Source organism: Lonchura striata, chromosome 35 (genome assembly GCF_046129695.1).
Source record: "Lonchura striata isolate bLonStr1 chromosome 35, bLonStr1.mat, whole genome shotgun sequence".
Lineage (NCBI taxonomy): Eukaryota > Metazoa > Chordata > Aves > Passeriformes > Estrildidae > Lonchura > Lonchura striata.
In genome coordinates this window covers 563,014-578,761 of record NC_134637.1, presented here as the reverse complement: position 1 = coordinate 578,761, position 15,748 = coordinate 563,014, and the positions used below count along the sequence as shown (strand labels likewise).

Sequence of the window (15,748 nt, the reverse complement as noted above, 5' to 3'; positions counted from 1 at the left end):
CACCCAAAACACACCTGGGCACACCTGGGGGTACCTGGGCACACCCAAAACACACCTGGGCACACCTGGGGGCACCTGGGCACTCACCTGGGGCACATTTTGGGGTACCTGGGCACACCTGGGGCACCCAAAACACACCTGGGGCACCGAAAATTCACCTGGGGCACCCAAAACACACCTGGGCACAGCTGGGAGGGGAAGGACAATAAAAACCCGGTGGAAATGGGGTGAAAAATGGGGATTTTGGGGAGGTTTGGGGGGGTAAAAACTCACCTGGGCACAGCTGGCACACCTGAGCACACCTGGGCACACCTGGGCACACCTGGGAGGGGCAGAGCAAAAAAAACACAGTGGAAATGGGGTGAAAAATGGGAATTTTGGGGGGTTTGGGGCACCTGGGCACACCTGGGGGTACCTGGGCACACCCAAAACACACCTGGGCACTCACCTGGCACACCTGGGCACACCTGGGCACACCTGGGCACACCTGGGAGGGGCGGGACAAAAAAACCCGGTGGAAATGGGGTGAAAAATGGGGATTTTGGGGGTTTGGGGCACCTGGGCACACCTGGGCACACCTGGGCACACCTGGGGGCACCCAAAACACACCTGGGCACACCTGAGAGCACCTGGGCACGGCTGGGAGGGGCGGGGCAAAAAAAACCCGGTGGAAATGGGGTGAAAAATGGGATTTTGGGGGGTTTGGGGCACCTGGGCACACCCAAAACACACCTGGGCACACCTGGGCACACCTGGGCACTCACCTGGGGCACATTTTGGGGTACCTGGGCACACTTGGGGCACCGAAAACACACCTGGGCACACCTGGGGCACACCTGGGAGGGGCAGAGCAAAAAAAACCCGGGGGAAATGGGGTGAAAAATGGGGATTTTGGGGGGTTTTGGGGGGGTAAAACACACCTGGGCACTCACCTGGGCACACCTGGGCACACCTGGGCACGGCTGGGAGGGGTGGGGCAAAAAAAACCCGGAGGAAATGGGGCGAAAAATGGGGATTTTGGGGGGTTTGGGGTTACCTGGGCACACCTGGGCACACCCAAAACACACCTGGGGGCGCCCAAAATTCACCTGGGCACACCTGGGGGTACCTGGGCACTCACCTGGGGCACATTTTGGGGTACCTGGGCACACCTGGGGCACCCAAAACACACCTGGGCACCCAAAACTCACCTGGGGCACCCAAAACTCACCTGGGGGCACCTGGGAGGGGAAGGACAATAAAAACCTGGTGGAAATGGGGTGAAAAACGGGGATTTTGGGGGCACCTGGGCACATCTCGGGGAGTAAAAACACACCTGGGCACACCTGGGCACACTCAAAACACACCTGGGCACACCTGGGCACAGGTGGGAGGAGCAGTGGGGTGAAAAACGGGGATTTTGGGGGTTTTGGGGTTACCTGGGCACACTCAAAACACACCTGGGGCACCCAAAATTCACCTGGGGGTACCCAAAACACACCTGGGCACACCTGGGCACTCACCTGGGGCACATTTTGGGGTACCTGGGCACACCTGGGGCACCTGGGGCACCGAAAACACACCTGGGCACACCTGGGCACACCTGGGAGGGGCGGGGCAAAAAAACCCGGTGGAAATGGGGTGAAAAACGGGGATTTTGGGGTTTTGGGGTTCCCTGGGCACAGCTGCTGCCATTGCCACGCCTGTGTGTAACTCCCACGTAACTCCCATGTAATTCCCGTGTAACTGCCGTGTCAGATCCACGTGCACACGGACGAGTCCCGGTTCTGCGCGCTGCTCCGGCAGCTCCTGGAGGATCACCGGGACGTGGTGACGCTGCTGGCCGAGGGGCTGAGGGAGTGCCAGAGACACATACAGGTGACACGCGTGGGACACGCGTGTGAGAGACGTGTGAGATGTGTGCGTGACATGTGTGAGACACCTGGGACAGGTGACACACGTGTGGGACACACTGGGGTCACACACGCTGCTGGCCGAGGGGCTGCGGGAGTGCCAGAGACACATACAGGTGACACGCGTGGGACACGCGTGTGTGACACGTGTGTGACACCTGGGACAGGTGACACACGTGTGACCCAGTAGGGTCACACACGCTGCTGGCCGAGGGGCTGAGAGAGTGCCAGAGACACATACAGGTGACACGCGTGGGACACGCGTGTGTGACACGTGTGAGAGACACGTGTGTGACACGTGTGAGACATGTGTGAGACACCTGGGACAGGTAACACACGTATGTGACACACTGGGGTCACACACGCTGCTGGCCGAGGGGCTGCGGGAGTGCCAGAGACACATACAGGTGACACACGTGTGACACGCGTGTGCATGTGTGAGACACGTGACACGTGTGTGACACGTGTGTGACACGTGTGTGACACGTGTGTGACACGTGTGAGACGTGTGTGAGACACCTGGGACAGGTAACACACGTGTGACACACATGTGACACATGTGACACGCCTGGGGACGTTTCATTGGAGCCACACCGACTCATGTGTCTCACGTGTCCCTCACGTGTTCCTCATGTGTCCCTCCCGTGTTGTTCCCATGTCCCTCCTGTGTCGTTCCCGTGTCCTTCCCGTGTTTTTCCCATGTCCTTCCCGTGTCGTTCCTGTGTCATTCCCGTCTCTCACATGTCTCACGTGCCTCACGTGTCCTTCCCATGTCGTTCCCGTGTCGTTCCCGTCTCTCACGTGTGTCTCACGTGTCCTTTCCATGTCATTTCCGTGTCATTCCCGTCTCTCACGTGTCTCACGTGTCTCACGTGTCCTTTCCATGTCGTTGCCGTGTCGTTGGCGTGTCGTTGGCGTGTCAGGACCCGCGGCTGCTGCGGCCGTTCCTGGACCAGACGCTGACGTCGCGCCTGGGGATGCGGATGCTGGCGGCGCATCACCTGGGGCTGCACGAGGAGAGGGTGAGACCTATGGATTCCATACGTCCCGTACATCCTATAGACCCCTGAGCTCACCTATGGATCCCATGGATCCCATGGATTCCATACATCCTATGGATCCCATGGATTCCATACATCCTATGGATCCCCTGTGCACCACCTGGGGCTGCACGAGGAGAGGGTGAGACCTATGGATTCCATACATCCCGTACATCCTATAGACCCCTGAGCTCACCTATGGATCCCATGGATCCCATGGATCCCATGGATTCCATACATCCCATGGATTCCATACATCCCATGGATCCCATGGATCCCATGGATCCTATACATCCTATGGATCCCATGTATCCTATACATCCTATGGATCCTATACATCCTATGGATCCCAGAGCTCCCCTGTTCAGGTCTACCAGGTAGATTTTCCCCCAATTTTTCCCCATTTTCCCCCATTTTTCCCCAAATTTTCCCAAAATTCCCAATTTTCCCAAATTATTCCCTCATTTTTCCCAAAATTCCCATTTTTTCCCCAATTTTTCCTTCATTTTATCCAAAATTCCCAATTTTCCCCCATTTTTCCCAAATTTTCCCCAATTTTTTCCCTAATTTTTACCATTTTTTCCCCAATTTTTCCCCCATTTTTCCCAAATTTTCCCTAATTTCCCCCCATTTTTCCAAAATTCCCAATTTTCCCTCATTTTTTCCAAATTTTCCCCAATTTTTTCCCCCTTTTTTCAAAAATTCCCAGTTTTTCCCAATTTTCCCCCAATTTTTCCCATTTTTCCCCAAATTCCCAAATTTTCCCCAATTTTTCCCCTTTTTTTCCAAAATTCCCACATTTTCCCCCAATTTTCCCCCATTTTCCCCCAATTTTCCCCCATTTCCCCAAATTTTTCCCTCATTTTTCCCAAAATTTTCCCAATTTTCCCCTAATTTTTCCAAAATTTTCCAATTTTTTCCCTATTTTCCCCAATTTTTCCCCCAAATATTTTCTGCAATTTTTCCCAAAATTTCCCCATTTTCTTCCCAATTTCCCCCAAATTTTCCCCAATTTTTCCCCAATTGACCCCCAATTTTTCCTTACATTCCCACTATTTCCCCAAAATTTTCCCAATTTTTACCAAAATTTCCCCCAATTTTCCCCAATTTTTCCCCAATTTCCCCCCAATTTTTCCCCATTTTTTCCCCAATTTCCCCCCAATTTTTCCCCTATTTTTCCCCAATTTCCCCCCAATTTTTCCCCAATTTTTCCCCTATTTTTCCCCAATTTCCCCCCAATTTTCCCAATTTTTCCCCAAATTTTTTCCCCCATTTCCCCTCAATTTCCCCCCAATTTTTCCCCAATTTTTCCCCAATTTTTCCCCAATTTCCCCCCAATTTTTCCCCAATTTCCACCCAATTTTTCCCCAATTTTTCCCCAATTTCCCCCCAATTTCCCCCCAATTTTTCCCCAATTTCCCCCCAATTTTTCCCCAATTTCCCCCAATTTTTCCCCAATTTTTCCCCAATTTCCCCCAATTTTTCCCCAATTTTTCCCCAATTTCCCCCAATTTCCCCCCAATTTTTCCCCAATTTCCCCCCAATTTTTCCCCAATTTTTCCCCAAATTTTCCCCAATTTCCCCCCAATTTCTTCTCAAAATTTCCCCATTTCCCCCAATTTTCCCCCCAATTTTCGCGTTTTTCCTCACTTTTCCCGTTTTCCCGTTTTTTTGCCCCAATCCGCAGCCGGATTTCGTCGGCATCATCTGCACCCGCCTGTCCCCCAAGAGGCTCGTGGAGAAGTGGGCCGACTTCGCCAGGTGGGCGCCCAAAATTCACCAAAACCACCCAAAATCCACCCAAAACAATTCACCAAAATCATTCACACAAAATTCACCGAAATTCAGCCAAAAATCACACAAAATTCAGCCAAAACCCACCCAAAATAATTCACCAAAATAATTCACCCAAAATTCACCAAAATTCACCAAAAATTCAGCCAAAATTCACCCAAAATCCACCCAAAACAATTCACCAAAATCACTCACCCAAAATTCACCGAAATTCACCCGAAATTCAGCCAAAATTCACACAAAATTCACCAAAACCACCCAAAATCCACCCAAAACAATTCACCAAAATCATTCACACAAAATTCACCCAAAATTCACTGAAATTCAGCCAAAATTCAGCCAAAATTCACACAAAATTCACCCAAACCACCCAAAATCCACCCAAAACAATTCACCAAAATCATTCACACAAAATTCACCGAAATTCAGCCAAAATTCAGCCAAAATACACCCAAAATTCACACAAAATACACACAAAACAATTCACCAAAACCACCCAAAATCCACCCAAAACAATTCACCAAAATCATTCACCCAAAATTCACCGAAATTCACCAAAAATTCAGCCAAAATTCACCCAAAATTCACCCAAATTCACCCAAAACAATTCACCAAAATCATTCACCCAAAATTAACCCAAAATTCACTGAAATTCACCCAAAATTCAGCCAAAATTCACACAAAATTCACCCAAAATAATTCGCCAAAATAATTCACCCAAAATTCACTGAAATTCACCCAAAATTCACTGAAATTCACCCAAAATTCACCCAAAATTCACACAAAACAATTCACCAAAATAATTCACACAAAATTCACCGAAAGTCACCAAAAATTTACCCAAAATTCAGCCAAAATTCACCCAAAAATCACCCAAAATAATTCACCAAAACAATTAACCCAAAATTCACCGAAAATTCACCCAAAATAATTCACCAAAATAATTCACCCAAAATTGACCGAAATTCAGCCAAAATTCACCCAAAAATTCAGCCAAAATTCACCCAAAATTCACCCAAATTCACCCAAAATCCACCCAAAATCACCCAAAATTCACCCAAAATAATTCACCGAAAACTCACCCAAAATTCACCAAAATTCACCAAAATTCACCCAAAACTCAGCTGGGCACAGCCGCTGGAATTTGGGGTGAAAAACGGGGATTTTGGGGCACCTGGGGGCACCCAAAGTACACGTGTGACACGTGACGCAGGTGGAGTCACACGTGTCACACGCGTGTCACACACGTCACACGTGTCATGTGTCACAAGCGTGTTCCAGGTGTCTCTGCGAGCCCGGGGCCAATGAGGGACGGGGGTGACAATGACACGGGACACGTGTCACACGTGTCACATGTCACGCGCATGTCACGTGTCACACGTGTGTTGCAGGTGCCTGTGCGAGCCCGGGGGCCAATGAGGGATGGGGGTGACAATGACATGGGACACACGTGTCACACACATGTCACACACATGTCACACACGTGTCACATGTCACACGCGTGTTCCAGGTGTCTCTGCGAGCCCGGGGGCCAATGGGGGACGGGGGTGACAATGACACGGGACACGTGTCACACACATGTCACACACATGTCACATGTGTCATACGTGTCACACGCGTGTTCCAGGTGCCTCTGCGAGCCCGGGGGCCAATGAGGGACAGGGGTGACAATGACACGGGACACACGTATCACACACATGTCACACGTGTCATACGTGTCACACGCATGTTCCAGGCACCTCTGTGAGCCCGGGGGCCAATGGGGGACGGGGGTGACAATGACATGGGACACACGTGTCACACCTGTCACATGTCACACACACACGTGTCACACATGTCACATGCGTGTTCCAGGCGTCTCTGCGAGCCCGGGGGCCAATGGGGGATGGGGGTGACAATGACACAGGACACACGTGTCACACAAGTGTCACACACATGTCACACACATGTCACACGTGTGTCATACACATGTCACATGTGTCATACGTGTTCCAGGCGCCTCTGCGAGCCCGGGGCCAATGGGGGACAGGGGTGACAATGACACTGGACACACGTGTCACGCATGTCACATGTCACACACGTGTCACACACGTGTCACACACATGTCACACGTCAGACATCACATGTGTCACACATGTCACCCGCGTGTCGCAGGCGCCTGTGCGAGCACCAGTACGGGAACGCGCCGCGCGTGCGCATCAACGGCCACGTGGCGGCGCGCTTCCCCTTCATCCCCCTGCCCCTGGACTACGTCCTGCCCGAGCTGCTCAAGAACGCCATGAGGTACCCCAAGGGATTTTGGGGCAAATTCCGGGGATTTTGGGCAAATTCCGCATTTTGGGGTTTTTTTGGGGGTTTTTTTGGGGGTTTTTTTGGGATTTTTTTGGGATTTTTGGGGGGTTTTGGGGGGTTTAAAGTGGATTTTTTGGGGGGTTTTGGTGGTTCAAGAACCCATGAGGTACCCGAAGGGATTTTGGGGCGAATTCCGGGGATTTTGGGCAAATTCCGGATTTGGGGGGTTTTTTTTGGGTTTTTTTGGGGATTTTTTGGGATTTTTTTGGGATTTTTGGGGGGTTTAAAGTGGATTTTTTGGGGGGTTTTGGTGGTTCAAGAACCCATGAGGTACCCGAAGGGGTTTTGGGGCGAATTCCGGGGATTTTGGGCAAATTTCGGATTTTGGGGGTTTTTTGGGGGGTTTTTTGGGAGTTTTTGGGGATTTTTTTGGGATTTTTGGGGGGTTTAAAGTGGATTTTTGGGGGGTTTAAAGTGGATTTTTTGGGGGGTTTTGGTGGCTCAAGAACGCCATGAGGTACCCAAAGGGGTTTTGGGGCAAATTTCGGGGATTTTGGGCAAATTTGGGATTTTTAGGGATTTTTAGGAGATTTTTTTAGGGATTTTTTGGGGATTTTTGGGGGGTTTAAAGTGGATTTTTTGGGGGGTTTTGGTGGCTCGAGAACGTCATGAGGTACCCGAAGGGATTTTGGGGCGAATTCCGGGGATTTTGGGCAAATTTGGGATTTTGGGGGGTTTTTTGGGGATTTTAGGGGGATTTTTGGGGGGTTTTGGGGGGTTTAAAGTGGATTTTTTGGGGGGTTTTGGTGGCTCAAGAACGCCATGAGGTACCCGAAGGGATTTTGGGGCGAATTCCGGGGATTTTGGGCAAATTTGGGATTTTTGGGGGTTTTTTTGGGGGTTGTTTTGGGATTTTTGGGGGTTTTTTTGGGGGTTGTTTTGGGATTTTTTGGGGATTTTTGGGGGGTTTTGGGGGGTTTAAAGTGGATTTTTTGGGGGGTTTGGTGGCTCGAGAACGCCATGAGGTACCCGAAGGGGTTTTGGGGCGAATTCCGGGGATTTTGGGCAAATTTGGGATTTTTAGGGATTTTTAGGAGATTTTTTTAGGGATTTTTTTGGGGATTTTTGGGGGGTTTAAAGTGGATTTTTTGGGGGTTTCGGTGGCTCGAGAACGCCATGAGGTACCCGAAGGGCTTTTGGGGCGAATTCCGGGGATTTTGGGCAAATTTGGGATTTTTGGGGTTTTTTTTGGGGGGTTTTTTGGGGATTTTTGGGGATTTTTTTGGGATTTTTTGGGGATTTTTGGGGGGTTTAAAGTGGATTTTTTGGGGGGTTTTGGTGGCTCAAGAACGCCATGAGGTACCCGAAGGGATTTTGGGGCGAATTCCGGGGATTTTGGGCAAATTCTGGATTTGGGGGGGTTTTTGGGGGTTTTTTTGGGGATTTTTTTGGGATTTTTTTGGGATTTTTGGGGGGTTTAAAGTGGATTTTTCGGGGGGTTTTGGTGGCTCAAGAACGCCATGAGGTACCCGAAGGGGTTTTGGGGTGAATTTCAGGGATTTTGGGCAAATTCGGGATTTTTGGGGGTTTTTTTGGGGGGTTTTTTGGGATTTTTTGGGGATTTTAGGGGGATTTTTGGGGGGTTTAAAGTGGATTTTTTGGGGGGTTTTGGTGGCTCGAGAACGCCATGAGGTACCCGAAGGGATTTTGGGGCGAATTCCGGGGATTTTGGGCAATTTGGGGATTTTTGGTGATTTTGGGGGGATTTTTGGTGGTTTTGGGGAGATTTTTTGGTGATTTTAGGGGGATTTGGGGTAATTTTCGGGGGATTTTGCTGCTGAAGAACTCCATGAGGAGCACGACATGAAATTTTGGGGCGAATTTCGGGGATTTTGGGCAATTTTGGGGATTTTTTTGGGTTTTTGGGGCATTTTTGGGGTGACCTCGGGGACATTTTTGGGTGACTTTGGTGAATTTTGGGGTGACCTCGGGGACATTTTTTGGGGTCACCTCGGTGCCATTTTTGGGGTGACTTTGGTGAATTTTTGGGGTGATTTTGGTGAATTTTTGTGGTCACCTCGGTGACATTTTTGGGTGACTTTGGTGACATTTTGGGGTCACCTTGGTGCCATTTTTTGGGTGACTTTGGTGAATTTTTGGGGTGATTTTGGAGCCATTTTTGGGGTGACTTTGGTGAATTTTTGGGGTCACCTTGGTGCCATTTTTTGGGGTGACTTTGGTGCCATTTTTTGGGTGACTTTGGTGAATTTTTGGGGTCACCTTCGTGACATTTTTGGGGTGACTTTGGTGAATTTTTGGGGTCACCTTGGTGCCATTTTTTGGGTGATTTTGGTGACAATTTTGGGGTGACTTTGGTGAATTTTTGGGGTGACCACAGTGACATTTTTGGGGTGACTTTGGTGAATTTTTGGGGTCACCTCGGTGACATTTTTGGGGTGACTTTGGTGAATTTTTGGGATGACTTTGGTAACATTTTTGGGGTCACCTCGGTGACATTTTTGGGGTGACCTTGGTGCCATTTTTGGGGTGACTTTGGTGAATTTTTGGGGTGATTTTGGTGACATTTTTTGGGGTCACCTCGGTGACATTTTTGGGGTGACCTCGGTGACATTTTGGGTGACTTTGGTGAATTTTTGGGGTCACCTCGGTGACATTTTGGGTGACTTTGGTGAATTTTTGGGGTGACTTTGGTGCCATTTTTGGGGTCACCTCGGTGCCATTTTTGGGGTGACTTTGGTGAATTTTTGGGGTCACCTTGGTGCCATTTTTTGGGTGATTTTGGAGCCATTTTTGGGGTGACTTTGGTGAATTTTTGGGGTGACTTTGGTGACATTTTGGGGTCACCTTGGTGCCATTTTTTGGGTGACTTTGGTGAATTTTTGGGGTGATTTTGGAGCCATTTTTGGGGTGACTTTGGTGAATTTTTGGGGTGACCTTGGTGCCATTTTTGGGGTGACCTCGGGGACATTTTTGGGTGACTTTGGTGAATTTTGGGGTGACCTCGGTGACATTTTTGGGGTCACCTTGGTGCCATTTTTTGGGTGACTTTGGTGAATTTTTGGGGTGACTTTGGTGAATTTTTGGGGTGATTTTGGTGAATTTTTGGGGTGACTTTGGTGAATTTTTGGGGTCCCCAGGGCCACCATGGAGTCCCACCTGGACACGCCCTACAACGTCCCCGACATCGTGGTGACCATCGCCAACAACGACATCGACCTCGTCATCCGGTACGGCCCCGAAACGTCCCCAAATGTCCCCAAAACGTCCCCAAATGTCCCCAAAACGTCCCCAAATGTCCTCAGGTGTCCTCAAATGTCCTCAAAGTGTCCCCAAATGTCCCTAAGTGTCCTCAAATGTCCTCAAAATGTCCAAAAATGTCACCCAAATGTCCCCAAATGTCTCTAAATGTCCTCAAGGTGTCCTTTAATGTCCTCAAAATGTTCCCAAATGTCCCCAAAACGTCCCCAAATGTCCCCAAAATGTCCCCAAATGTCCTCAGGTGTCCTGAAATGTCCTCAAAATGTCTCCAAATGTCCCTAAGTGTCCTCAAATGTCCTCAAAATGTCTCCAAATGTCCTCGAATGTCCTCAAATGTCCTCAAAATGTCCTCAGGTGTCCTCAAATGTCCCAAAATGTCTCTAAATGTCCTCAAAGTGTCCTTTAATGTCCTCAAAATGTTCCCAAATGTCCCCAAAATGTCACACAAATGTCCCCAAATGTCCTCAAATGCTCCCAAGTGTCCTCAAAATGTTCCCAAATGTCCCCAAAATGTCACACAAATGTCCCCAAAAGTCCTCAAATGCTCCCAAGTGTCCTCAAAATGTCCTCAGGTGTCCTCAAATGTCCCAAAATGTCTCTAAATGTCCTCAAAGTGTCCTCAAATGTCCTCAAAGTGTCCTCAAATGTCCTCAAATGTCCCTAAATGTCCTTAAAGTGTCCCCAAATGTCCTCAGACGTCCCAAAATGTCCTCAAGTGTCCTAAAATGTCCCCAAATGTCCTCAAATGTCCTCAAAACGTCCCCAGATGTCCTCAAAATGTTCTCAGGTGTCCTCAAATGTCCCAAAATTTCCTCAAATGTCCCAAAATGTCCTCAAAGTGTCCTCAAGTGTCCTCAAATGTCCCTAAATGTCCCAAAATGTCCTCAGGTGTCCTCAAACGTTTCAAAATGTCCTCAAATGTCCCAAAATTTCCTCAAATGTCCCCAAAATGTTCTCAAGTGTTCTCAAAATGTCCTTAAATGTCCTCAAATGTCCTTAAATGTCCCAAAATGTCCTAAAATGTCCCAAAGTGTCCCCAAATTACCCCAAATGTCCCCAACGTCCCCAAATGTCCCAAATCTCCCAAATGTCCCCAATGTCCAAAACATCTAAAATCTCTCAAATGTCCCAAAATGTCCCAAAATGTCCCCAAATCTCCCCAATGTCCCCAAATGTCCCAAATCTCCCGAACGTCTCCAATGTCCCCAATGTCCAAAACATCTCAAATCTCTCAAATGTCCCAAAATGTCCCCAAATCTCCCCAATGTCCCCAACGTCCCCAAATGTCCCAAATCTCCCGAACGTCTCCGATGTCCCCAATGTCCAAAACATCTCAAATCTCCCAAAATGTCCCCAACGTCCCAAAATGTCCCAAATGTCCCAAATCTCCCAAATCTCCTCAATGTCCCAAATGTCCCCAATGTCCCCAAATCTTCTCAATGTCCCAAATCTCCTCAATGTCCCAAATGTCCCCAATGTCCCCAAATCTTCTCAATGTCCCAAATCTCCTCAATGTCCCAAATGTCCCCAATCTCCTAAATGTCCCAAATATCCCCAATGTCCCCAGTGTCCCCAAATGTCCCCAACATCCCCAATATTCCAAATGTCCCCAAATGTCCCCAGTGTCCCAAATGTTCCCAACGTCCCCAAATGTCCCCAAATGTCCCCAGGATCTTGGACCGGGGCGGTGGCATCCCTCACGAGGTGCTGGACAAACCCAACGTCCCCAATGTCCCCAACGTCCCCAAATGTCCCCAACGTCCCCAACATCCCCAATATTCCAAATGTCCCAAATCTCCTCAATGTCCCCAAATGTCCCCAAATGTCCCCAGGATCTCGGATCGGGGCGGTGGCATCCCTCACGAGCTGCTGGACAAGGTGACCGAGTACCACTTCAGCACGGCCGAGGCCAGCGCCCAGGACCCGCGCCTGGGGGGGCCCTTCCGGGGCCTGATGGACGCCAGCGGCCAGCCCGGGCCCATGCACGGGTCAGGGACCCCTCCCCAAAAAATTGGGGACAGCCCCCAAAAAATTGGGGACAGCCCCGAAAAGTTTGGGGACGTTTATGGGGAATTGGGGGCGTGGCGTCAAAATGGCGGAGAGCGGCCAGGGTTGGGTTTTGGGGGGATTTGGGGTAGATTTGGGGGTGGTTTTAGGGGATTTTAAATTGGGGACCCCTCCCCAAAAAATTGGGGACATTGCCCAAAAAATTGGGGACAGCCCTGAAAAATTTGGGGACGTTTATGGGGAATTGGGGGCGTGGCGTCAAAATGGCGGAGAGCAGCCAGGGTTGGGTTTTGGGGGGATTTGGGGTAGATTTGGGGGTGGTTTTAGGGGATTTTAAATTGGGGACCCCTCCCCAAAAAATTGGGGACAATGCCCAAAAAATTGGGGACAGCCCCCAAAAAATTGGGGACAGCCCCGAAAAATTTGGGACATCCCCGAAAAGTTTGGGGACGTTTATGAGGAATTGGGGGCGTGGCGTCAAAATGGCGGAGAGCGGCCAGGGTTGGGTTTTGGGGGGATTTTGGGGGTTTTAAATTTGGGGGGGGTTTGGGGGGGTTTTAAATTGGGGACCCCTCCCCAAAAAATTGGGGACAGCCCCCAAAAATTTGGGGACAGCCCCGAAAAGTTTGGGGACGTTTATGGGGAATTGGGGGCGTGGCGTCAAAATGGCGGAGAGCGGCCAGGGTTGGGTTTTGGGGGGATTTGGGGGGGGGTTTGGGGGTTGAGGGGACCCCAGGGACCCCTCCCCACATCGAGGACCCCCTCCCAAAATTTGGGAGAATCCCCCAAAAATTGGGGACATCCCTGAAAAATTTGGGGACATTTATGGGGAATTGGGGGCGTGGCGTCAAAATGGCGGAGAGCGGCCAGGGTTGGGTTTTGGGGGGATTTGGGGTAGATTTGGGGTAGATTTGGGGGTGGTTTTAGGGGATTTTAAATTGGGGACCCCTCCCCAAAAAATTGGGGACAGCCCCCAAAAATTTGGGGACAGCCCCGAAAAGTTTGGGGACGTTTATGGGGAATTGGGGGCGTGGCGTCAAAATGGCGGAGAGCGGCCAGGGTTGGGTTTTGGGGGGATTTAATGGGATTTTTGGGGGATTTAATGGGATTTTTGGGTATTTAATGGGATTTTTGGGGGATTTAATTGAATTTTGTGGTATTTAATGGGATTTTTTGGGGATATATAATGAGATTTTTTTGGGGTATTTAATGGTATTTTTGGGGTTTTTAAGGGGATTTTTGGGATATTTAATGGGAATTTTGGGATATTTAATGGGATTTTTTTTGGTATTTAATGGGATTTTTGGGGCATTTAATGGGATTTTTGGGTATTTAATGGGATTTTTGGGGGATTTAATTGAATTTCGTGGCATTTAATGGGATTTTTGGGGTATTTAATGGGATTTTTTTGGGGTTTTTAATGGGATTTTTGGGGTTTTTAAGGGGATTTTTGGGATATTTAATGGGAATTTTGGGATATTTAATGGGATTTTTTTTGGTATTTAATGGGATTTTTGGGGCATTTAATGGGATTTTGGGATATTTCATGGGATTTTTAATGAGATTTTTTTTGATTTTTGGGATAATTTTGGGCCAATTTTGGGACTTTTCGGTTTCCCCCCAGGTTCGGCTTCAGGGTGGATTTTGGAGTGGGATTTGAGGCATTTAATGGGATTTTTGGGGCATTTAATGGGATTTTGGGATATTTCATGGGATTTTTAATGAGATTTTTTTTGATTTTTGGGATAATTTTGGGCCAATTTTGGGACTTTTCGGTGTCCCCCCAGGTTTGGCTTCAGGGTGGATTTTGGAGTGGGATTTGAGGCATTTAATGGAATTTTTGGGGCATTTAATGGGATTTTGGGATATTTAATGGGATATTTAATGAGATCTTTTTTGATTTTTGGGATCATTTTGGGCCAATTTTGGGACTTTTAGGTTTCCCCCCAGGTTTGGCTTCAGGGTGGATTTTGGAGTGGGATTTGAGGCACTTAATGGGATTTTTGGGATATTTAAAGGGATTTTTTTGATATTTAATGGTATTTTGGGCTATTTAATGAGATTTTTTTTATTTTTGGGATCATTTTGGGCCAATTTCGGGACTTTTCGGTGTCCCCCCAGGTTCGGCTTCGGGCTGCCGACGTCGCGCGCCTACGCCGAGTACCTGGGGGGTTCCCTGGTGCTGCAGTCGCTGCAGGGCGTCGGCACCGACGTCTACCTGAGGCTGCGGCACATCGACGGCAAAGCCGAGAGCTTCCGCATCTAGGGGGGCTTCGGAGAGCCCACCCCGAGGTGGACCTTGGTCATGGGGGCGGCCACCGGCCCCCAAAGTTGGGTTTGGGTGGTGAGAACCGTGGAGAACCTTCCAAAGTTGGACTTATGGGTCGTGGAACCCTTAAAAGTTGGGTTTGGGTCATTAAAATCGTGGAGAACCTTCCAAAGTTGGGTTTGGGTCATCAAGGTCAAGGAGAACCTTCCAAAGTTGGACTTACGGGTCGTGGAACCCTTAAAAGTTGGGGTTTGGGTCATTAAAGTCATGGAGAACCTTCCAAAGTTGGGGTTTGGTCATGGAAAACATGGAGAACCTTCCAAAGTTGGACTTACGGGTCATGGAACCCTTAAAAGTTGGGTTTGGGTCATTAAAATCTTGGAGAACCTTCCAAAGTTGGGTTTGGGTCATTAAAATCTTGGAGAACCTTCCAAAGTTGGGGTTTGGTCATGGAAAACATGGAGAACCTTCCAAAGTTGGACTTACGGGTCATGGAACCCTTAAAAGTTGGGTTTGGGTCATTAAAATCATGGAGAACCTTCCAAAGTTGGGTTTGGGTCATCAAGGTCAAGGAGAACCTTCCAAAGTTGGACTTACGGGTCATGGAACCCTTAAAAGTTGGGTTTGGGTCATTAAAGTCATGGAGAACCTTCCAAAGTTGGGGTTTGGTCATGGAAAACATGGAGAACCTTCCAAAGTTGGACTTACGGGTCGTGGAACCCTTAAAAGTTGGGGTTTGGGTCATTAAAGTCATGGAGAACCTTCCAAAGTTGGGGTTTGGTCATGGAAAACATGGAGAACCTTCCAAAGTTGGACTTACGGGTCGTGGAACCCTTAAAAGTTGGGTTTGGGTCATTAAAATCGTGGAGAACCTTCCAAAGTTGGACTTTTGGGTCATGGAACCCTTAAAAGTTGGGTTTGGGTCATGGAAAACATGGAGAACCTTGCAAAGTTGGGATTTGGTCATCAAGGTCAAGGAGAACCTTCCAAAGTTGGGTTTTGGTCATCAAAACTCTCCAAAGTTGGACTTTCAGGTCATGGAGTTCAAGGGGAACCCACCCAAAGTTGGGGTTTGGTCATCAAGGTCAAGGAGAACCTTCTAAAGTTGGACTTATGGGTCGTGGAACCCTTAAAAGTTGGGTTTGGGTCATTAAAATTGTGGAGAACCTTCTAAA

The 15,748-nt window shown here is 48.7% G+C and overlaps 1 protein-coding gene across 1 annotated transcript in view; it reads left to right on the top strand.

Annotated features, from left to right (window-relative positions):
• BCKDK (branched chain keto acid dehydrogenase kinase) overlaps window positions 1-14,745 on the top strand; it is a 28,576-nt gene extending 13,831 nt beyond the window's left edge. Inside the window, exons 6-12 of the mRNA XM_077789576.1 lie at window positions 1,738-1,857; window positions 2,816-2,914; window positions 4,620-4,693; window positions 6,881-7,009; window positions 10,177-10,266; window positions 12,130-12,285; window positions 14,426-14,745. Of these exons, the coding sequence (XP_077645702.1) occupies window positions 1,738-1,857; window positions 2,816-2,914; window positions 4,620-4,693; window positions 6,881-7,009; window positions 10,177-10,266; window positions 12,130-12,285; window positions 14,426-14,570 (813 nt within the window). The 3' untranslated portion in view covers window positions 14,571-14,745. The remainder of the gene's footprint in view (window positions 1-1,737; window positions 1,858-2,815; window positions 2,915-4,619; window positions 4,694-6,880; window positions 7,010-10,176; window positions 10,267-12,129; window positions 12,286-14,425) is intronic.
• Window positions 14,746-15,748: the final 1,003 nt, after the last annotated feature.